At 41.8% G+C, this 24,716-nt stretch overlaps 1 protein-coding gene across 4 annotated transcripts in view; it reads left to right on the top strand.

Annotated features, from left to right (window-relative positions):
* The window catches only part of LOC117507435 (semaphorin-3F-like), a 301,103-nt gene that overhangs the window by 220,120 nt on the left and 56,267 nt on the right, over positions 1-24,716 (top strand). For all 4 annotated transcript variants that reach the window (XM_034167307.1, XM_034167306.1, XM_034167308.1 and 1 more), the window contains 3 exons: positions 1,318-1,411; positions 20,538-20,657; positions 20,832-20,971. In XM_034167307.1, the coding sequence (XP_034023198.1) occupies positions 1,318-1,411; positions 20,538-20,657; positions 20,832-20,971 (354 nt within the window). The remainder of the gene's footprint in view (positions 1-1,317; positions 1,412-20,537; positions 20,658-20,831; positions 20,972-24,716) is intronic.

The raw sequence follows: 24,716 nt of genomic DNA, 5'->3' as shown, positions 1-24,716 counted from the left end.
AATTATTTAGTTATGTAAATATTGTCAAACATCTTGTGCAAGTGTCTTCCGGTCATTTTGCATAATTTTTTTGTACTTATTTATTGCAAAATAATTTCCTTCTGGATAACTAAAGTTATCATCAATTGTCAATCAATCACTCAATCAATCAATCATCAAGTCATATATGCTAAAGTAAACTCTATACAATTCTAAAACTTTTCTTGCCATATTTACTACATTATTATTATTATTACAAATGCAAAACCAAATGCATGGCGTATTTGTACGAAACATTTTATTAAGACTTCTTGAGCTGTTTGTTTACATTATTTGGAAGTTGGAATGCAGAAGCCGTCGTTTCCATGCAGGAAGTAGGACTAGTTAACATCTGATCAACTCCCACAGCAGGTTGTGTTAGCCCAGAGTAAACACCAACCATCTGTCACCAACCAGCACAGGAAATAAAACACCAGCGTAGTTGGCCATACCTCTGACAGTTGAGCTCTCTCCACACTTTGAAATGCAGAAAAAGTCTTTCGTAAATGATCAAACTTATTTCTCATTTATTTTTAAAATGTTGGCATGATTCTAACCGGTCACATTTTACAAGAGAGTTGTAAAACACGTTTCGGGCCCAGCTCTCCTCGGTACTTATAAATTTTGTGGCCTTTTTTTTTTTTTACATGTCAACATCTGGCAGGGCTGAGAATGAGCTGCTAACACCTTCTGATTTGCACAGGTGGCGATTAGAATCAGAGATGAGTCTGGAATTGCACAAGGGCATGGATTTGGCACAGTGCCATACCATGGACAGTGACAGAGATGTCTCCATCTCTGTTGCTGATAGGAGTGAAAATAAGGTGTTGGAGCCTTTCAGGCAGATCCCACATGTCAAACACAAATTCCTGCCAAACACCTTCCTTTGCTTACGTGCGAAGCTGGTAGGAGCAGTGAGCATCAGTCATCCAGCCTCCATTCCATGCTTATTTCCAATGCGGTGCATTATAGGTGTCAGCAGGAGGCCTGCATAGCTCCAGGCTCTGATAGAGAGATATCTGGCATGCGGCTAATGTATAATGCCGAGTGAAACATATTGTTTTCCACAGTCGAGTGGCATGGAGATGGATTAGGTATTCCCATGTGTCTGTGCATATATCTTTCTCTATGAACATGTGCTCATTATTCTAATACTTTATCCTCTATCAGGCCTTGTAGGTCCCAGAGGAGTCAGACAGTGCACATACGCCACCTCATTTTCCCAACACAAGGGAATCACGATGACAGGATGAAGAGCGCTTAATTTATCATCGTCTGGATGTGATTTTTCCATTTCAGGAGGAAATCTTCCATTTGGAACCTGGCAGGGTGGAATCTGGGAAGGGAAAGTGCTCCTACGACCCGAAGCTGAACAGCGTGTCAGCTTTGATCAGTGAGTATCATAGAGGGCTGGTCACACGAGAAGGAAGCCAGGGCTTTATACTTTAATAGAGTCCTATTCCTAATGCATTCTGCATTCTTATCCCGGTCCCACATGGATTCTTCATCTTTTATCTCCCTTTTCTTAATATGAGCCCTTATATACCCAGAGTGTTTGGGGGGGGGTTTGCAAAGGTTTTAACAGAAAATATTTCCTGCCAGTGATGTCGAGGACGTTCAAGCCAAGTGTCTGTTCCATTATGTGCCTATATCCCATAGTTGAAGCTTAAGCATTAAATCGGGACGGTTTATTCCACTTAGCCTGTCCACTTTGAAGCCTCCTCAAAAAATTGGTGGCTTTGAACCCAAATTTCAAGGACCTTTTGACATACTCTCTCATTGCTTGTTTAAGCATTTTAAATCAAATTTTCTTAAAGGCCCTAATGACAAGAAAATTACATTTATGTCTCTGGAAGCTCAGCCTATGAGGTCAACAGACATCTGGGAAGATCTTATGGAACCATGCTGGACAGAGGTGTTTGAACTTCATTCTCCAGAATGGACATTGGGATGACAAAAACTTTAGAATCCTGGTGCTTTCAGCTTACTGTAGGGTTGTGAGATGTAATTTATACTCAGTATCAGCTGGATATGTACAGAACATTCTGTCTGCAATCTGCATAGATTTTGTCCATGTTAGTGTCTATTTTCTAAAAGCTTACCCATATAGAAAATGAAAGGAATAATACCTGCTGTAATCGGGTGTAGCACCAAATTGTGGGCCCTAGGTACTAGCCATATTGAAGACCCCCCCCCCCCCCCCCCACACACACACACACACACACTGTTATGTTCTTTTTTATTAACGCAAACACCAAATTTTTAATGCGTATGTCAAACCAGGCCTAAATCATGTATACCTTAGATCACACCTGGGAGTCAGAACCCTTTCTAAAGTTGGGGGAGCAATATTTAGTTGGGGGGTCTGGGGGACCAAATTGCACCATTTTCTAGAAAAATAGTGTAATTTGGTGCATCCCTGTCTGTTAAAATGCACAGAAATGCACCAAATTGCACCATTTTATAGAAAAATGGTGCAATTTGGTCCCCCAGACCCCCCAACTCAATATAGCTAGCTTTCAAGCTCACCTCTCTTTTCAAAGAATTTGATTAGCAGCTGCTTTCCCTCATTTAGTTTTCTTTCCCTGTCCTTTTTTTCTCTTCTTTTTGAAATCTGGGCTTTGATGTTTTAGGAAAGATATTTTATTTCAGCCTAAACACTAGGGCTGCAACTAATGATTATTTTAGTTATCAATTCATCGGTCGATTATTTTTTTCAATTAATCGTTTTGGTTTTATTTTTACTTACATGTGAGTTTTGCCATTATTTATTTAAGTGAGTTATTATTAAAAGGCTGTTTCACGCAACATCAACGTTTGTGCTTGTAACAAAGTTATGTTATATTCTCGTCAAAAACATACCTGGAATAGTGTTTTGTTTTATTTTGCACATATACATCACCGACACACCACAAATCAAATCAAATCAAATCAATTTTATTTATATAGCGCCAAATCACAACAAACAGTTGCCCCAAGGTGCTTTATATTGTAAGGCAAAGCCATACAATAATTACAGAAAAACCCCAACGGTCAAAACGACCCCCTGTGAGCAAGCACTTAATATGCGCATTGAATGACATATCCTGATCAAAAATGACTCCAAGATTTCTCACAGTATTACTAGAGGTCAGGGTAATGCCATCCAGAGTAAGGATTTGGTTAGACACCATGTTTCTAAGATTTGTGGGGCCAAGTACAATAACTTCAGTTTTATCTGAGTTTAAAAGCAGGAAATTAGAGGTCATCCATGTCTTTATGTCTGTAAGACAATCCTGCAGTTTAACTAATTGGTGTGTGTCCTCTGGCTTCATGGATAGATAAAGCTGGGTATCATCTGCGTAACAATGAAAATTTAAGCAATGCCGTCTAATAATACTGCCTAAGGGAAGCATGTATAAAGTGAATAAAATTGGTCCTAATTGTAATCTATTAGATAAATATGATTCAAACCACCGCAGCGCAGTGCCTTTAATACCTATGGCATGCTCTAATCTCTGTAATAAAATTTTATGGTCAACAGTATCAAAAGCAGCACTGAGGTCTAACAGAAAAAGCACAGAGATGAGTCCACTGTCTGAGGCTATAAGAAGATCATTTGTAACCTTCACTAATGCTGTTTCTGTACTATGATGAATTCTAAAACCTGACTGAAACTCTTCAAATAGACCATTCCTCTGCAGATGATCAGTTAGCTGTTTTACAACTACCCTTTCAAGAATTTTTGAGAGAAAAGGAAGGTTGGAGATTGGCCTATAATTAGCTAAGATAGCTGGGTCAAGTGATGGCTTTTTAAGTTATGGTTTAATTACTGCCACCTTAAAAGCCTGTGGTACATAGCCAACTAATAAAGATAGATTGATCATATTTAAGATCGAAGCATTAATTAATGGTAGGGCTTCCTTGAGCAGCCTGGTAGGAATGGGGTCTAATAGACATGTTGATGGTTTGGAGGAAGTAACTAATGAAAATAACTCAGACAGAACAATCGGAGAGAAAGAGTCTAACCAAATACCGGCATCACTGAAAGCAGCCAAAGATAACGATATGTCTTTGGAATGGTTATGAGTAATTTTTTCTCTAATAGTTAAAATGTTATTAGCAAAGAAAGTCATGAAGTCATTACTAGTTAAAGTTAAAGGAATACTCAGCTCAATAGAGCTCTGACTAAAATTCTGGTGGTTGGCTCTCACTGCGGTATTGTATCACTTCCTGTTCCAGAGCACAGTGGTGTTTTGCTGTATCTGTTAGCTGTTTAATCTGCGCAGTTAGATTGATCTACACTCAACAAAAATATAAACGCAACACTTTTGGTTTTGCTCCCATTTTGTATGAGATGAACTCAAAGATCTAAAACTTTTTCCACATACACAATATCACCATTTCCCTCAAATATTGTTCACAAACCAGTCTAAATCTGTGATAGTGAGCACTTCTCCTTTGCTGAGATAATCCATCCCACCTCACAGGTGTGCCATATCAAGATGCTGATTAGACACCATGATTAGTGCACAGGTGTGCCTTAGACTGCCCACAATAAAAGGCCACTCTGAAAGGTGCAGTTTTATCACACAGCACAATGCCACAGATGTCGCAAGATTTGAGGGAGCGTGCAATTGGCATGCTGACAGCAGGAATGTCAACCAGAGCTGTTGCTCGTGTATTGAATGTTCATTTCTCTACCATAAGCTGTCTCCAAAGACGTTTCAGAGAATTTGGCAGTACATCCAACCAGCCTCACAGCCGCAGACCACGTGTAACCACACCAGCCCAGGACCTCCACATCCAGCATGTTCACCTCCAAGATCGTCTGAGACCAGCCACTCGGACAGCTGCTGAAACAATCGGTTTGCATAACCAAAGAATTTCTGCACAAACTGTCAGAAACTGTCTCAGGGAAGCTCATCTGCATGCTCGTCATCCTCATCGGGGTCTCGACCTGACTCCAGTTCGTCGTCGTAACCGACTTGAGTGGGCAAATGCTCACATTCGCTGGCGTTTGGCACGTTGGAGAGGTGTTCTCTTCACGGATGAATCCCGGTTCACACTGTCCAGGGCAGATGGCAGATAGCGTGTGTGGCATCGTGTGGGTGAGCGGTTTTCTGATGTCAATGTTGTGGATCGAGTGGCCCATGGTGGCGGTGGGGTTATGGTATGGGCAGGCGTCTGTTATGGACGAAGAACACAGGTGCATTTTATTGATGGCATTTTGAATGCACAGAGATACTGTGACGAGATCCTGAGGCCCATTGTTGTGCCATACATCCAAGAACATCACCTCATGTTGCAGCAGGATAATGCACGGTCCCATGTTGCAAGGATCTGTACACAATTCTTGGAAGCTGAAAATGTCCCAGTTCTTGCATGGCCGGCATACTCACCGGACATGTCACCCATTGAGCATGTTTGGGATGCTCTGGACCAGTGTATACGACAGCGTGTACCAGTTCCTGCCAATATCCAGCAACTTCGCACAGCCATTGAAGAGGAGTGGATCAACATTCCACAGGCCACAATTGACAACCTGATCAACTCTATGTGAAGGAGATGTGTTGCACTGCATGAGGCAAATGGTGGTCATACCAGATACTGACTGGTATCCCCCCCCCCCCCCCCAATAAAACAAAACTGCACCTTTCAGAGTTGCCTTTTATTGTGGACAGTCTAAGGCACACCTGTGCACTAATCATGGTGTCTAATCAGCATCTTGATATGGCACATCTGTGAGGTGGTATGGATTATCTCAGCAAAGGAGAAGTGCTCACTATCACAGATTTAGACTGGTTTGTGAACAATATTTGAGGGAAATGGTGATATTGTGTATGTGGAAAAAGTTTTAGATCTTTGAGTTCATCTCATACAAAATGGGAGCAAAACCAAAAGTGTTGCGTTTATATTTTTGTTGAGTAGTTAACTAGATAACGATTTGTTTCAGTGTAATCTTCACGTGCCTTAACTAAAGCACTTCCTCTGCTGAATCACCTCTAAATTATTTACACATTATTCACTTTGCATGTTTTTAGGAATCCGCTAGCTTAGCACAGCTACTAGCTCTTAGCCGGTTTAGCATGGCGGCTTCTCCTGTCTCTCCCGCACTTTTCTGCTCTTGGTGTAAAATGTTTAGTTATTCCTCGGCCTCCTTTAGCAGTAATGGTACTTGTAATAAGTGTAGCTTATTCGTAGCTTTGGAGGCCAGGCTGGGCGAATTGGAGACTCGGCTCCGCACCTTGGAAAATCCTACAGCTAGCCAGGCCCCTGTAGTCAGTGCGGACCAAGGTAGCTTAGCCGCCATTAGTTCACATCTCTAACCGTTTTTCCCCACTCGGCGACACACCCGCTGAGGATCAAACTCTGGTTATTGGCGACTCTGTTTTGAGAAATGTGAAGTTAGCGACACCAGCAGCCATAGTCAATTGTCTTCCGGGGGCCAGAGCAGGCGACATTGAAGGAAATTTGAAACTGCTGGCTAAGGCTAAGCGTAAATTTGGTAAGATTGTAATTCACGTCGGCAGTAATGACACCCGGTTACACCCATCGGAGGTCACTAAAATTAATATTGAATCGGTGTGTAACTTTGCAAAAACAATGTCGGACTCTGTAGTTTTCTCTGGGCCCCTCCCCAATCGGACTGGGAGTGACATGTTTAGCCGCATGTTCTCCTTGAATTGCTGGCTGTCTGAGTGGTGTCCAAAAAATGAGGTGGGCTTCATAGATAATTGGCAAAGCTTCTGGAGAAAACCTGGCCTTGTTAGGAGAGACGGCATCCATCCCACTTTGGCTGGAGCAGCTCTCATTTCTAGAAATCTGGCCAATTTTCTTAAATCCTCCAAACCGTGACTATCCAGGGTTGGGACCAGGAAGCAGAGTTGTAGTCTTACACACCTCTCTGCAGCTTCTCTCCCCCTGCCATCCCCTCATTACCCCATCCCCGTAGAGACGGTGCCTGCTCCCAGACCACCAACAGCCAGTAAAAATCTATTTAAGCATAAAAATTCAAAAAGAAAAAATAATATAGCACCTTCAACTGCACCACAGACTAAAACAGTTAAATGTGGTCTATTAAACATTAGGTCTCTCTCTTCTAAGTCCCTGTTAATAAATGATATAATAATTGATCAACATATTGATTTATTCTGCCTTACAGAAACCTGGTTACAGCAGGATGAATATGTTAGTTTAAATGAGTCAACACCCCCAAGTCACACTAACTGCCAGAATGCTCATAGCACGGGCTGAGGTGGATGATTAGCAGCAATCTTCCACTCCAGCTTATTAATTAATCAAAAACCCAGACAGAGCTTTAATTAATTTGAAAGCTTGACTCTTAGTCTTGTCCATCCAAATTTGAAGTCCCAAAAAACAGTTTTATTTGTTGTTATCTATCGTCCTCCTGGTCATTACTGTGAGTTTCTCTGTGAATTTTCGGACCTTTTGTCTGACTTAGTGCTTAGCTCAGATAAGATAATTATAGTGGGTGATTTTAACATCCACATAGATGCTGAGAATGACAGTCTCAACACTGCATTTAATCTATTGTTAGACTCGATTGGCTTTGCTCAAAATGTAAATGAGTCCACCCACCACTTTAATCATACCTTAGATCTTGTTCTGACTTATGGTATGGAAATTGAAGACTTAACAGTATTCCCTGAAAACCCCCTTCTGTCTGATCATTTCTTAATAACATTTACATTTACTGTGATGGACTACCCAGTAGTGGGGAATAAGTTTCATTATAGTAGAAGTCTTTCAGAAAGCGCTGTAACTAGGTTTAAGGATATGATTCCTTCTTTATGTTCTCCAATGCCATATACCAACACAGGGCAGAGTAGCTACATAAACTCTGTGAGTGAGATAGATTATCTCGTCAATAGTTTTATATCCTCATTGAGGACAACTTTGGATGCTGTAGCTCCTCTGAAAAAGAGAGCCTTAAATCAGAAGTGCCTGACTCCATGGTATAACTCACAAACTCGCAGCTTAAAGCAGATAACCCGTAAGTTGGAGAGGAAATGGCATCTCACTAATTTAGAAGATCTTCACTTAGCCTGGAAAAAGAGTCTGTTGCTCTATAAAAAAGCCCTCCGTAAAGCTAGGACATCTTTCTACTCATCACTAATTGAAGAAAATAAGAACAACCCCAGGTTTCTTTTCAGCACTGTAGCCAGGCTGACAAAGAGTCAGAGCTCTATTGAGCCAAGTATTCCTTTAACTTTAACTAGTAATGACTTCATGACTTTCTTTGCTAATAAAATTTTAACTATTAGAGAAAAAATTACTCATAACATCCCAAAGACATATCGTTCTCTTTGGATGCTTTCAGCGATGCCGGTATTTGGTTAGAGTCTTTCTCTCCGATTGTTCTGTCTGAGTTATTTTCATTAGTTACTTCCTCCAAACCATCAACATGTCTATTAGACCCCATTCCTACCAGGCTGCTCAAGGAAGCCCTACCATTAATTAATGCTTCGATCTTAAATATGATCAATCTGTCTTTATTAGTTGGCTATGTACCACAGGCTTTTAAGGTGGCAGTAATTAAACCATTTGTTGTGAAAGTGTAGGAACACGGACCCACAACAGGGGGCGCAATGAACGGACAATGGAGGAAGATAAATAACAAGGTTTACTATTGTGAAACAAGCACAATAAGTACAACAATCACAATTTGGAGTCGAATTTGCTGGTGTCGTGTGGGCAGGCTCGAAGGTAGGAGACACCCGTCTCAGTCGAACCGGAACCACCCCGATCTCCTCTGCCACCGAACCCTGGAAATACTGGAACCGCCAAGTCCCGAATTCCCAGGTGGCCACTGCCTCCGCTCGTCGGATCCGGTACTGCTGGCAGGAGAGAGCAACAACACACAGGTGTGATGCGACAGCACCCAGTAACGGAGAGGGGAGAAGCCGCCTCCACCTCTTGTCAATGCACAACAGGAAGGTGAGTACTTCTCCAAGCAATATAGCTTCTAGCAGTCAACAATCCTGAAAAGGTTTAACAAAAGATTAGCTGGTTAATCAGAATAAGAATGCAGAGATACTACCTCAGTCTTAGGCGATATCTCGGCACTGAGGTGGAGACGCCGTCCTCCTGATATACCTTGGTGCCGAGTAGAAACAGCTGTGTCCAATAATGGGTGACAGCTGTCACCCTGGCTGCTCATCTCAGGTGGCGACGCCCTCTGGTGCCTGGAGCCCGCACTCCAGGCAGGGCGCCCTCTGGTGGTGGTGGGCCAGCAGTACCTCCTCTTCAGCGGCCCACACAACACCATTACTTAAAAAGCCATCACTTGACCCAGCTATCTTAGCTAATTATAGGCCAATCTCCAACCTTCCTTTTCTCTCAAAGTTGTTCTCTCAGTTGTAAAACAGCTAACTGATCATCTGCAGAGGAATGGTCTATTTGAAGAGTTTCAATCAGGGTTTAGAATTCATCATAGTACAGAAACAGCATTAGTGAAGGTTACAAATGATCTTATGGCCTCAGACAGTGGACTCATCTCTGTGCTTGTTCTGTTAGACCTCAGTGCTGCTTTTGATACTGTTGACCATAAAAGTTTTTTACAGAGATTAGAGCATGCCATAGGTATTAAAGGCACTGCGCTGCAGTGGTTTGAATCATATTTATCTAATAGATTACAATTTGTTCATGTAAATGGGGAATCTTCTTCACAGACTAAGGTTAATTATGGAGTTCCACAAGGTTCTGTGCTAGGAACAATTTTATTCACTTTATACATGCTTAGGCAGTATTATTAGACAGCATTGCTTAAATTTTCATTGTTACGCAGATGATACTCAGCTTTATTTATCCATGAAGCCAGAGGACACACACCAATTAGCTAAACTGCAGGATTGTCTTACAGACATAAAGACATGGATGACCTCTAATTTCCTGCTTTTAAACTCAGATAAAACTGAAGTTATTGTACTTGGCCCCACAAATCTTAGAAACATGGTGTCTAACCAGATCCTTACTCTGGATGGCATTACCCTGACCTCTAATAATACTGTGAGAAATCTTGGAGTCATTTTTGATCAGGATATGTCATTCAATGCGCATATTAAACAAATATGTAGGACTGCTTTTTTGCATTTGCACAATATCTCTAAAATTAGAAAGGTCTTGTCTCAGAGTGATGCTGAAAAACTAATTCATGCATTTATTTCCTCTAGGCTGGACTATTGTAATTCATTATTATCAGGTTGTCCTAAAAGTTCCCTGAAAAGCCTTCAGTTAATTCAAAATGCTGCAGCTAGAGTACTGACAGGGACTAGAAGGAGAGAGCATATCTCACCCATATCGGCCTCTCTTCATTGGCTTCCTGTTAATTCTAGAATAGAATTTAAAATTCTTCTTCTTACTTATAAGGTTTTGAATAATCAGGTCCCATCTTATCTTAGGGACCTCATAGTACCATATCACCCCAATAGAGCGCTTCGCTCTCAGACTGCAGGCTTACTTGTAGTTCCTAGGGTTTGTAAGAGTAGAATGGGAGGCAGAGCCTTCAGCTTTCAGGCTCCTCTCCTCTGGAACCAGCTCCCAATTCGGATCAGGGATACAGACACTCTCTCTACTTTTAAGATTAGGCTTAAAACTTTCCTTTTTGCTAAAGCTTATAGTTAGGGCTGGATCAGGTGACCGTGAACCATCCCTTAGTTATGCTGCTATAGACTTAGACTGCTGGGGGGTTCCCATGATGCACTGAGTGTTTCTTTCTCTTTTTGCTCTGTATGCACCTCTCTGCATTTAATCATTAGTGATTGATCTCTGCTCCCTCCACAGCATATCTTTTTCCTGGTTCTCTCCCTCAGCCCCAACCAGTCCCAGCAGAAGACTGCCCCTCCCTGAGCCTGGTTCTGCTGGAGGTTTCTTCCTGTTAAAAGGGAGTTTTTCCTTCCCACTGTCGCCAAGTGCTTGCTCACAGGGGGTCATTTTGACAGTTGGGGTTTTTCTGTAATTATTGTATGGCTTTGCCTTGCAATATGAAGCGCCTTGGGGCAACTGTTTGTTGTGATTTGGCGCTATATAAATGAAATTGATTTGATTTGATTTGATTTGACTCTTTGTCAGCCTGGCTACAGTGCTGAAAAGAAACCTGGGGTTGTTCTTATTTTCTTCAATAAGTGATGAGTAGTAAGATGTCCTAGCTTTACGGAGGGCTTTTTTTATAGAGCAACAGACTCTTTTTCCAGGCTAAGTGAAGATCTTCTAAATTAGTGAGACGCCATTTCCTCTCCAACTTACAGGTTATCTGTTTTAAGCTGCGAGTTTGTGAGTTATACCACGGAGTCAGGCACTTCTGATTTAAGGCTCTCTTTTTCAGAGGAGCTACAAAATCCAAAGTTATACTCAATGAGGATGTAAAACTATTGACGAGATAATCTATCTCACTCACAGAGTTTAGGTAGCTACTGTGCCCTGTGTTGGTATATGGCATTGGAGAACATAAAGACGGAATCATATCCTTAAACCTAGTTACAGCACTGTCTGAAAGACTTCTACTGTAATGAAACTTATTCCCCACTGCTGGGTAGTCCATCAGAGTAAATTTAAATGTTATTAAGAAATGATCAGACAGAAGGGGGTTTTCAGGGAATACTGTTAAGTCTTCAATTTCCATACCATAAGTCAGAACAAGATCTAAGGTATGATTAAAGTGGTGGGTGGACTCATTTACATTTTGAGCAAAGCCAATCGAGTCTAACAATAGATTAAATGCAGTGTTGAGACTGTCATTCTCAGCATCTGTGTGGATGTTAAAATCACCCACTATAATTATCTTATCTGAGCTAAGCACTAAGTCAGACAAAAGGTCCGAAAATTCACAGAGAAACTCACAGTAACGACCAGGTGGACGATAGATAACAACAAATAAAACTAGTTTTTGGGACTTCCAATTTGGATGGACAAGACTAAGAGTCAAGCTTTCAAATTAATTAAAGCTCTGTCTGGGTTTTTGATTAATTAATAAGCTGGAGTGGAAGATTGCTGCTAATCCTCCGCCTCGGCCCGTGCTACGAGCGTTCTGGCAGTTAGCATGACTCGGGGGTGTTGACTCATTTAAACTAACATATTCATCCTGCTGTAACCAGGTTTCTGTAAGGCAGAATAAATCAATATGTTGATCAATTATTATATCATTTACTAACAGGGACTTAGAAGAGAGAGATCTAATGTTTAATAGACCACATTTAACTGTTTTAGTCTGTGGTGCAGTTGAAGGTGCTGTATTATTTTTTCTTTTTGAATTTTTATGCTTAAATAGATTTTTGCTGGTTATTGGTGGTCTGGGAGCAGACACCGTCTCTATGGGGATGGGGTATTGGGGGGATGGCAGGGGGAGAGAAGCTGCAGAGAGGTGTGTAAGACTACAACTCTGCTTCCTGGTCCCAACCCTGGGTAGTCACGGTTTGGAGGATTTAATAAAATTGGCCAGATTTCTAGAAATGAGAGCTGCTCCATCCAAAGTGGGATGGATGCCGTCTCTCCTAACAAGACCAGGTTTTCCCCAGAAGCTTTGCCAATTATCTATGAAGCCCACCTCATTTTTTGGACACCACTCAGACAGCCAGCAATTCAAGGAGAACATGCGGCTAAACATGTCACTCCTGGTCTGATTGGGGAGGGGCCCAGAGAAAACTACAGAGTCCGACATTGTTTTTGCAAAGTTACACACCGATTCAATGTTAATTTTAGTGACCTCCGATTGGCGTAACCGGGTGTCATTACTGCCAAATTTACGCTTAGCCTTAGCCAGCAGTTTCAAATTTCCTTCAGTGTCGCCTGCTCTGGCCCCCGGAAGACAATTGACTATGGTTGCTGGTGTCGCTAACTTCACATTTCTCAAAACAGAGTCGCCAATAACCAGAGTTTGATCCTCGGCGGGTGTGTTGCCGAGTGGGGAAAAACGGTTAGAAATGTGAATGGGTTGGTGGTGTACACGGGGCTTCTGTTTAGGACTACGCTTCCTCCTCACAGTCACCCAGTCAGCCTGCTTTCCCGGCTGCTCAGGATCTGCTGGAGGGGAGCGAACTTCGGCTAAGCTACCTTGGTCCGCACCGACTACAGGGGCCTGGCTAGCTGTAGGATTCTTCAAGATGTGGAGCCGAGTCTCCAATTCGCCAAGCCTGGCCTCCAAAGCTACGAATAAGCTACAGTTATTACAAGTACCATTACTGCTAAAGGAGGCCGAGGAATAACTAAACATTTCACACCCAGAGCAGAAAAGTGCGGGAGAGACAGGAGAAGCCGTCATGCTAAAGTGGCTAAGAGCTAGTAGCTGCGCTAAGCTAGCGGATTCCTAAAAACACACAAAGTGAATAATGTGTAAATAATTTAGAGGTGATTCAGCAGAGGGAGTGCTTTAGTTAAGGCACGTGAAGATTAAACTGTGAAACAAATCGTTATCTAGTTAACTAGATCAATCTAACTGCGCAGATTAAACAGCTAACAGATACAGCAAAACACCACTGTGCTCCGGAACAGGAAGTGATACAATACCGCAGTGAGAGCCAACCACCAGTAGAGATTTCAGTCTTTTCACTCTTTGTCTCTCAGTAGAGAGACAGAGTTTTCTATCAGGTTTCGCCCATTTTTAGATGCCTACAGCAACTATCTCAACCACTGACAACATATTACAGCAAGAGTCCACGAAACGAAACAATTTTACAGGCCTGCCTAAAGTGTAATATGTGATCTTTAAAAACATATTTTTATGAAAAAAGACACAAATGTGCAGTTAACTGCATTTTATTTTTTCTTGTGTAAGAATACAACTTAAATGTGGTTTGACCAAAACAAATTGTCGTTAAACTTAAATAAAACAGGGGTGAAGTGGAGGTGTAAGAGTCAATAGGTGTTCACAGGAAACAATTATTTATTTCTATATTTATTTATTTATGTTCATTGTTAGTTGGATTTATCTTTTCTGTTATGTTTAATCAGGTTATTTTGTTTCTTTCTGTAAAATTGTATTGTAGTATTACTGGTTATTATTGTTGTTGCTATTATTACTAATATATAAATAAAAAATAAATAAAAAAGTATTTGACTCTTTTACGACAACAAATGCTGAGCCATGAATTATTATACAGAACACAAAAGCACACAAATGTGCTGACAGCTGCAACAGCTTAATGCTAACTTTAACATTGAAAACGCCATAGACATGCTAATGCATTAGCATCGGTCCCGTTTTTAAGTTTTAAAATACATCTATCAACTGTTTCAGAAGACCATAACAGGTCAGATGAACATAAAAGGGTAAATATTACTCACAGACATACGCTCTTTGGGGTTTTAGTGGGGAAAAATTAAGATAAAGCAAAATCAAACAATGAATCAACAAAGCACCAGATCAAAGCACTGCTTCGATCTGCGAATCACTGCTTTGATCTGCAAATCACTGCTTCCATCTGCGAATCACTGCTTCAATTGGTTCAAGGTTCAAAGCAAAGCCGTGCTGCAGAAACGGTTGATTTATATGGAAGAAACGAAACATTTGCGGTAAAACAAAGTTATTTAACAACTAATCCATGACTAAATTAATTGACAACTATTTTAATAATCGATTAAATCAGTTAGTTGTTTCAGCTCTACTAAACACCTCTTTCTGTCAGATCCCGTGTGGGATGTGTGTGTGGGGGGCAGAGTGCCGCCTGTGTGCCTGGACTAAACCATTGTACAACTGTGCACGGGTGGGAAGGGCCCTCAGAGATCTTTCAGTATTATTGTTAGAGCAGAATTATGTTTCGCAACATTTATACATCCATTGTAATTATATTCTTTTACAACACGAATTGTATGGATATTAATAACATGTAACACAAAAATGTATTTAATGCCAGTTTGTTGTGGGCCCTCCCCCATGCTCTGGGCCCTGGGTACATAGTACCCTTTACCCCCCCCCCCCCCCCCCCCCCAGTCTGACACCCCTGGCTGTAATCATGGGGCACTGTAGCCAAAGTTCAAGCAAAACACAATGCTAAGGTCCCCTTCACACATGGTGTGAATTTGGTCGATTTGCGCATAAAGTGAAGCAGTAATCGTATGCAAAATGTGTAGCATCGTAGCTGCTTCCAATGCCTCATACACCTGTTGATACAACTGTTTGTGTGCACCAGTGGCTGAAAGACAAAGTGTATGCTGTGCGAGCCGATCGAACCCTCTCGCAGCAGGTGTCCAAATTCCAAGTGACACGCGTGCACTTCTAACACCGCTTTCATGGCACTTAGAAAATGTGTGGCCATTCGCACTTTTAACACAACAGTCAGCAGACAATCACTGTCATGAGGGCAGTGAAATTTGTCTAAGTGCCCCACAAGTGTGGCTTTGGTGTGTGCGCTGAACTGACAGGAGGTGTGGTCGCCGACAGAAGAAGCTGTGGAGATCTCTCTAGACACCCCAGCTGGACATGGACTAACAACTGCCCACTGTGATGCACGTGTGTCTGCTTGTTGTCATCATGTGGACATAACTAAAAACATATATCACTGCGCCGATGGGCTACAGCAAGCAAGCGCACATTGACAGGCGCCCCCAGGTTGAAACGGACCGTCAGATCATAACAGGCGATCTGACTGTCACATCACCCACATGAGCTCTATTCCACATGATGCACTGTCTGTCCTGCACCGCACCATATACAAGACATGCGTGTCGGGCAGGACATGCTCGCGGGCTGGCTGGACACGTGCCAGCAGACGTGGACATGATGAGATGAGCGAACTGTTTCTCATTCATGTCATTTCATGACTGTGCGTCTGTGACTATGGGTCATCTACAGAGGAACAGACAGATCATATTTGTATTGCCTGCTTGACAGAAGGGATTCAATAATGTGATGTTTTTATATGGTGTGTGTGTGTGTGTGTTGTTGTTTTTTTATACATCCATGTCCTTCCTGATATCAGGCATTTTCCTGCACCTTTCACAGGCCAGCAATCATAGCTCTCTTGTAAAGGTTCTGACTGACAGTCAGAGCTTTTGGAAAGCGTGGGTTCGAATCCCATGGGTGACTTTTTTTTTTTTCATTTTCAGTGTGATGTGGTTAAACATCACACAGCTGCTGGCACTGTTTCCGTGTGCATGAACCATTGCACCAGCATTGTGCATGCCTGCCCGTCGGCGCAATGTTTCATGTTGTGCTCATTCCGACATGAGTCACCCTGAGTTGTACTTACAGTATTCGCACTATGTGTGAAGGGGCCCTAAAGAAAAAAAGTATACAAAGAAGATGGTCAAAGAACATAGAATATAAATTTTGATGAGTTGCATATATATATATATATGGCCTACTCTCTTCTTTCTTCTATAGTAGAAACATTATGATAAATTCCTCGAGCATCACTGATTGATGCTGTCAGAAACATTCAAGTGGGTCTGCAGTGCCATCTAGTGGACGGTTTTCTGATCATCCTTGCCATGCTTTTAGACGTATGTGGGCAGTGACATTTACACCGTTTGAAATGTACAGATAGATTTATATCTGTAAAGGTGCCTTGACACTTGCACGAATGTGATCAGCACACTTGCATGCAATCTGCCGTGCAAGAGAGTAAACTTGTTGTAAACCGTTGTAAACTGTGCGCGGCTTCGTATAAGTGCGCAAAGAAATGATTGCATTTATATATTTATATAGCGCTTTTCCATCTGCATCAGATGATTAAAGTGCTTTACAAGTAATGCCTCACATTTACCCTGATGTCAGAGGTATGGAGTGACATTCATGCCATTATTGTCTGAAAGGAAATGCTTTTGAGAAAAACTACCGATTTTGTTTATTTTATTTATGTCCAGAGATCAAGGATCCAGTGACCAATTTCATATTTATTTACTTTACAACTCAGTAAAATTTTATTGAAACCTGTAAAGCCTACTTTTAGTATACAGAAAATTCATAGGAGGTATTGATAAGGGAATCGATAAGGAATCTGATCAATAAGCGGAATCGATATTGATAAAATCTTATCAATACCCATCCCTGTAAAGTTGAATTAATATTATTTAAGTTCAAATGTGTTAGTTATGCCAAAGACATTTAAAAACACACAAATGTTTAAATGTTTAAACAAAACAAGATGTTTAAAATATGACAAAAGATAAAAATAGAAGAATAGAAAAACATGTTTAAAATGTTTGAAAAGGTGTAAAATGTGTGAAAGAATATAAAACTTTTTAAAAACCATGTTTAAAATGTTTGAAAAGGGTGTAAAATGTGTAAATGCAGACAGTTCCTTAAAAATTCACAAATACTTTTAAAATGTGTTTAAAATGTGTAAAAGAATAAAAAGAAACACACAAAGATGCTGAAATTGTGTGTATGTGTGTCATGGGGGGCAGCTATTCATTTGTTCTCTGGGGGGCTCAGTCTTCCACACTTTGAAAACTCCTGTCTTAGGGAGTTAATTCCTGATGCTGCTTCACCACGTTCGCATGGGGCCAGCTGACCACCGTGGATGCTGTAATGTCGTCTTACACCAATTGGCTTTTTGAACAAACTCTGTTTTCCTGATGATATGAATTATGGAACCATGACTATAAATTTTACCCTGTGCACAGTTACCCTTCAGACTGCTTGCCACATTAAACACCCCGTCATCTGTGCACTTTATAAAGACGCACATTAATCTTCATGTAGCACTGCTAGGGATCGTGACATTGCATAAAGTGGAAGAAGGAAGGACAGTGTTGTTTTTTTTGTTTTTGTTTTTGTGGCCTCTTGCGATCTCCTCGTCCTGATCTGTGACACCCATGAACACCTGCTCTGCAGTGAGGCCCTCACAGCAGCTGGAGAAAAAAGCACATTGTCATGCTTCTTTTTAACAGTTTGCCCGTCTGCATGCATGAATGTGCTCATGTTTTTATGCAGCGTGTGTAGCGGAGACCTTCATTGGGTCAAACCTCTGGAACTGATCAGAAGCAGAACTGTGGAAACATGACATGAATCAGTTTCTTTGGAGGAAAATAAAGACTTAACCCAAAAGTATTTTAGACATTTAATTTTGAATTGAATTGTGAATTTTAAATTACAGAGAATGTTCACACAAGCAGCTGTGATGGCACTATGAAAAAAAGAGTAGGGTAATCTGTCATGATAATGATCTGTATAATTATTATCTACAACATCCATATGGCATCTTTATGTACAAGACAAAAGTAATAAAAATAGATCACAAAACTGAATCTCAATTGTTGTGCTACACTTAACAAAACTAAGAACTTCTTGTTGTTGTCTCACATTTCGAGAAAGGAACCTTTTCTGGACATTTGTAGTGCCGGAAGGCTTTTACTGTGAAAGGGGCACAGGAAGTGTTGGACATCATTGAGGTTGACTGCTTGTGACAACAGTGAAATCAATAAGATAAAATAAGATAAAACTTAAAAGATGAAATGTGATCTTGCTGTTATTACTAAGTTAGTATCAACGATGAAGTGCGGTTAACCATTTCTGATGGGGGGGCTCAGATTTGACCTGTGTCACGTGTATGTAAGATCTTGACCACTACAACCTGTAATGTGAATGCAGTCTGTGCACCACATGATGAGAGCTGCTAGGAAATCTGTACTGATCTATGTGGATTGTGTGTTTATGTCTCTGTTAATTGGACCCAAGAAAAACAAAAGTACAAGACATTTTTAAGAGAGTTTATGACCTTTTTTTTTTAGCCGCTGAATGGTTGATCAAAAGTGGCTTAAAGTTACATGATATACACAACTTGATGGGAAGGTGTGTTGACTATTTATTGCACTGCTTCACTGTGGAAAGGAGGGGTTATGGGGGGTGGGGGGTATTGTGTTTGGCACCATGTGCCTGTCCATCCATGTGTGTACAAAATAACTTGGAAGCATTGGCAGAATAACTGAGGGTGAGCCAAGGACAAAGTAATTTGGCTTTGAGAAAAATCGGTTGTAACACCAGAACACAGACAAAGGTCAAATTTTGGAACCAGTACTGATATGTACGGAGCAATTAGAATGGCTACTCTGAGGAACTGTATAAGGACAGACGTATGGTTACTATTAAACACAAATATGAAGTCATACATCACTTTTCTTGGTCACAGGACCTTTGATCTTAGTTGACCTTGAAATGTGAAAGTCATAGTTATAACTCCTCATCATCACTCACTCATCTTCAACCGTTCATCCAGGATCGGATTACGGGGGCAACAGCTCAAGCAGGGGACCCCAGACTTCCCTTTCCTCGGCCACATTAACCACCTCTGACTGGGCATACCGAGGGGTTCCCAGGCCAGTGTGGAGATATAATCACTTCACCTAATCCTGGGTCTTCTCCGGGGTCTCCTCCCAGCTGGAACACCTCCCTAGCGAGGCACCCAGAGGGTCTCCTCCCAGCTGGAACACCTCCCTAGTGAGGCACCCAGAGGGCATCCTTACCAGATGTCCGAACCACCTCAGCTAGCTCCTTTCAATGTGAAGGAGCAGCTGCTCTACTCCGAGCTCCTCACAGATGACCGAGGTTCTCACCTTATCGCTAAGGGAGTCACTAGCCACCCTCCTGAGGAAGCCCATTTTAGCCGCTTTTACCCTCAATCTAGTTCCCAACCCTCATCACCATAGATGAGAGCAGGAATGAAGATTGGCCAGTAGATCAAGAGCTTTGTCTTTGGTCATAGATTTCATGTCATATCTGTGGGTCCTTGGTCTTTGAGATTTAGAGATGCCTGAAAAGAGCTTGAGGAGTCATAAAGTTTATGGACAGATGTGTTTGGTGATGTTGATGTCTTTGCAGAAGAATAAAGGTCCAGGTTTTTTAGTGTTCTGGTGCTTCTTGTGTAAGTGTATGGTTGTGAGACTTGGACCCTAGCTAGTGACCTAAGATGGCAACTGGATATGTTTGACATGAGAGAACCCTTGGGTACCACTGGATTGACTTTGTGTCAAACTAGCAGTTACTTTGTGAGACTGAGATGAGGAGAATCACCTGCATTGGGTGGGAGTGTAGCAACAAAATTCTGGCCATGTGGTGCATTTCCCTGTGTATGATCCTGCACACAGGTGCCATTGTTGAGGACCCCAGCAGCCAAGGGGATGCTCAGGTTTTACCTGGCTGCAGAAGATAGATGGTTATGTTCAAAAGCTGGGATTGGACCGGATGTCCGTCTGGGTCATTGCTATCTAGAACGTGACGCGGTTCCGCACTGTGGTGGATACGGCAATGCACGCTCACGTATCTGACCTCATCAATGTCAATTCAACATGGTGCAAGAGTTGTGTGTTTGCTGATGATGCAATGATTCCATTTTGAACAGCAGTGATCAAATGTCAAGTCCACTATAATGTTTATATTACGGAATCATTAAATCAAGGAATTCATTTCCTTGAGTTTAAATGTAAGGCACAGTTGGTGTACACTCCAAATGCCCTTTTTTCCCCCCAAACCTGCATTTGAAATAAAAACCTTTCAGTATTGTTTGCTGAGGTTGATTCTGGAATAATGTCACCATGAGGGAATTTCACCAAGCTCACGTTTTGTCTCTTTGTCTCATTCTCAGATGGTGAACTGTACGCCGGGGTCTATGTTGACTTCATGGGAACGGATTCTGCCATTTTCCGTACACTGGGGACAAAAACGGCCATGCGTACAGATCAGTACAACTCCAGATGGCTGAATGGTAAATGGCGTGTTCGCTAGTCCACACATAATCCAGCTCGAGTGCCAGGCGCACAGCTGAAACCTCACCACATATACACTCCCACAGCTTTGCAATAAACAGGAAATACTGACAGTTAATAAAGAATCCAGTGTTTTGTCTCTGCACTTATAAACACGCTTCTTCTCCACACAGACCCCACTTTCATCCACGTGCACCTCATTCCTGACAGCGCAGAGAGAAACGACAACAAGCTGTATTTTTTCTTCCGGGAGAAGTCCTCTGAAATGGGTCAGAGCCCCGTCACCCAGTCGCGCATCGGACGCATCTGCCTGGTGTGTACACAGTGAGGAGCATGTTTGTTTTTGGGTGTAAACACACCAAAAAGAAAAGTTGCTTCAGTGTGAAAACAGGTCAGAGTCATCTACCCGCCGTGTGTGAATGGCTACGAGTGGCTAACGCTGACGTGCTGGAATCCACATGTGTCTTTAACCTTCCTGTCTACAATGCATCCCTCTGTGTGTGTGAGGGTGCCCTTTGACCCCTGACCGCAGGATCTACTGACCTCTTCTGCCTGGTAGTCTCAAAACACTTTGAAGCGTTCTGTGTTAATAACTCACTTTGGTTAAACTGAACTTCATGAAAATGTAACTGAGTTATAAAATCAACTGGAGTGTAAAAGTCCTCTCATCTCACATCCACGATAGAATCCACATTTGAGTCAGAATGGCAGCGGGTCCGTGAGTGAGAAGTGCGTTCGATGGCTCAGCTGTTGGGTTGTATTTATGTGAGCGGGTTAGGTGCTGACCCGCCACACAAACACTCAGCCCCCCGCTCAGCGGGCTCTGCCACGGCCTCCAGAGACTGGGTCCTGTCATTCTTACCCTGCCGCACATCTGGATACTCTTACTTTCATTCTCTGCGCTGCTCTTCCCATCTTCGCACACAAAAGTTACACTCAATTACACTGGAAATGAAACACTCATCAAGCGAACACAAACATGCACAGACGTTTGGCTTTAGCAAACCATTTTTATTTATATAGTAGCGCCAAATCTCAACAGAAATGGCCCCAAAAGCACTTCACCAGAGCAACATCCAACGTCAGCGGCCCCCGGGTCAGGTGGTTGACCACTCGCTCTGGCTACCACAACGACAATAAGCAGTTAGAATTTAAAATAATTAATGTGAGCAATGCAAAATGCAAGAAATGTGTCAAACACACACTCATCTTCAACCGCTTATCCAATATTGGGTCGCAGGGGGCTGGAGCCTATCCCAGCAGTCATAAGGTGTGAGGCAGCGTACACCCACAAGACACCAGTCTGTCGCAGGGCCACAAACAGACAAACAAACACATTCACACCCACTGACAACTTAACGTTTCCAATCCACCTAACCAGCATGTCTTTGGATGTGGGAGGAAGCCGGAGCACCCGGAGAGAACACACGCAAACTTCACACAGAAAGACCACAAATGGGAATCGAACCCATGACCTTCTTGCTGTGAGGCAACAGTGCTAACCACTAAGGCACCGTACTGCCCATGCAGTAAACAATTAAAACTAATATCAGTGAAGACTAGATGTCTTTGGTACGACATCCCTGTGTGTTATTAGACTGGCAGCTATTTCCGGACACTCATTTCACTTCTATAATACTTGCAGACTGAGGGATTGTCAGCTACAACATTTTGGTCATGTGGCACGTTCATCTGGGTATGATCCAGCACGAAGGTGCCTCAGTTTTCAGGATGTCAGGAATGGGGAAAAAGCCAGGGGGATGCCCATATTTCACCTGGCTATGGAAGATGGATAGCTGCTGTCAAGAAGTGGGAATGGACCAGCTGTCTGACTGGGTGGTTACCATCTACGACCAAAGGAGGTTCCATTGTGTGGTGACCTGTGTCAGTGGGAAAATAATTTGCTGTTGCATAATTCTAGAAATTCTGACATGTATGTTATTTGTCTTTGCATCTCGTCCTCACAGACCCCACCCTATTCTACACTCATTAGCAACATGCACATGTTTGTGTTGCCAGAGAACATTTGAATTTTCAATGCTTTGTGCGTATGCCTCTTTCCAGTAACCAACACAAGAGTGTCAAAGCACACACTGACACAATAATGGAGGAGATGCATGTAAAACAGTTTTTGCTGTGCTAATGTGAACACAGTTTTAATAGGGTTAAGTAAATAATTTATAGTGGGAGCACCATGTTGCCACTGTGCCACAGCTGGACACCAGCTGTCTTCCCACAGATGATGCTCAACCATGCCCTTTCCACAGCAAATCTCCTTTATCATGTCTTGTCACACTCCTGCACAAAATATCTGTTTTGGACATGCATGGCCCCTATTTCTTTGGCAGCACAAAGAACAGCACCTGCAGTACTAGTCTATTATTCAAATCTGTTTGGGATTTTGGTGCCACCACCAAAATGCATTGCTGTAAAATTTGGGAGGAGGCATGCACACATTTAGATATTCCCTCCAATGCCAAGTTTTTAGTAGTTGGATGGGATATACTCAAAAATGGCTCTTTGGATGAGCTCAATTCAATTATGTGCAGGATTTCCATCTAATAAATATATGTAGCCACAACTCAAATAAAATACATCCATGCAAGGTAAAGTAATTTAATTGAGTTGGAACTACCTGTATTTATTAGATGGAATCTAGTCCAATGAGTCAGTGTTTTGAGTGTATCAATCAAATGACTCATTGGATGAACTCAATCCAATTATGTGCAGGTTTTCCATCTAATAAATATATGTAGCCCCAATTCAAATAAAGCACATCCATGCAAGATAAATGTATTTAATTTAGCTGGGACTACATATATTTTAATATATATTTTATATATTAAATGGAAATCCTGCACATAATTTAATTGAGTTCATTCAATGCATCAGTTTTTTGAGTGTAGACTGCAGCACCAACCCAGTGTCCCTTAATTGGATTAAACAGGTGCAGAAGACGAATGAATGAATTTTCTGAACCCACTTATTTCATTTAAGGGTTGGGGGGGCCTGGAGCCTATTGGGCAAGAGGTGGGGTGTCCCTTCGACAGGCCACCAGTCTATCACAGGGCTGCATATAGACAGACACACACATTGGCACTCTCACTCACACCTACAGTCAATTTAGAGGCACCAGTTCAATGAACCTGCATAGCTTTGGAAATGGGAGGACACCCAGATGGAACAAATGTAAACACAGGGAGAACATGCACACTCCACAGAGAAAGGTCCAAGTTGGATGAACAAATCGTCTGGGGAAACATGAGAGCATCATGTGGTGCTTTGAGATTCACAACCAGTCTGTGAGACCTCCACCATGGGAGCAAATTTCACACACACAAAAAAATATTTTAGCTTGTTTGTTGTTCAAGGTTGCCACATGCGTGCATGAGAGAGACAACAGTTTTAAACAAAACATAGCCCAATGTTTCTCATAATATCTCTGCTCTCTAGAAATTTGATTTAAAGCTTACATTGATCAGTAAAATATTTGTGATCAATTGGTAAATGTGACTTTGTGATGAAATCACAAAGCAGTCTTCCTGTTTTTCTGCAATTATACCATAGATGTGTTTAAGCTGGGCTGCTCAACTTGGGGCCCAAGGGCCACCTTTACAAAGGCAAAATTTCAAAAAATTGTGTCGTTTTCAAATACTTATTTTCGTGAATCTGTGGATATTTAGAATGCTGATTCTAATGAATTGGGTATGTGAAAAACAATAACTCATAATGTTATATCTGAGTGTACATAGTGCACAGGGCATGCATCAGCCCTCTGATGCCTTTCATTTGTTTTAGAATTATAATTTCAATAGTTTTTCACTATTACTGCTACAAAAACGATAACAAAAACATGCATCACCTCCTGCAACTACAAAAACATTTGTCATCATAAATATATGAATAATGTTAACACTTTTGTCCTATGACACTCTGCAGATAATGTTAATGAAACTGAAACTACATGACCAGGGTAATCCTTTTCTGTTATCGAAGTATGACTTTCATTGGCGAGTCTTCGTTATGTGTGTGTTTTTTAAAGACAACTCTAAAGCACA

The sequence above is a fragment of the Thalassophryne amazonica genome, chromosome 3 (assembly GCF_902500255.1).
Source record: "Thalassophryne amazonica chromosome 3, fThaAma1.1, whole genome shotgun sequence".
NCBI classification, from domain to species: Eukaryota; Metazoa; Chordata; class Actinopteri; order Batrachoidiformes; family Batrachoididae; genus Thalassophryne; species Thalassophryne amazonica.
The sequence above is the reverse complement of the archived record's forward strand: the minus strand, read 5'-3'. Positions and strand labels throughout refer to the sequence as shown.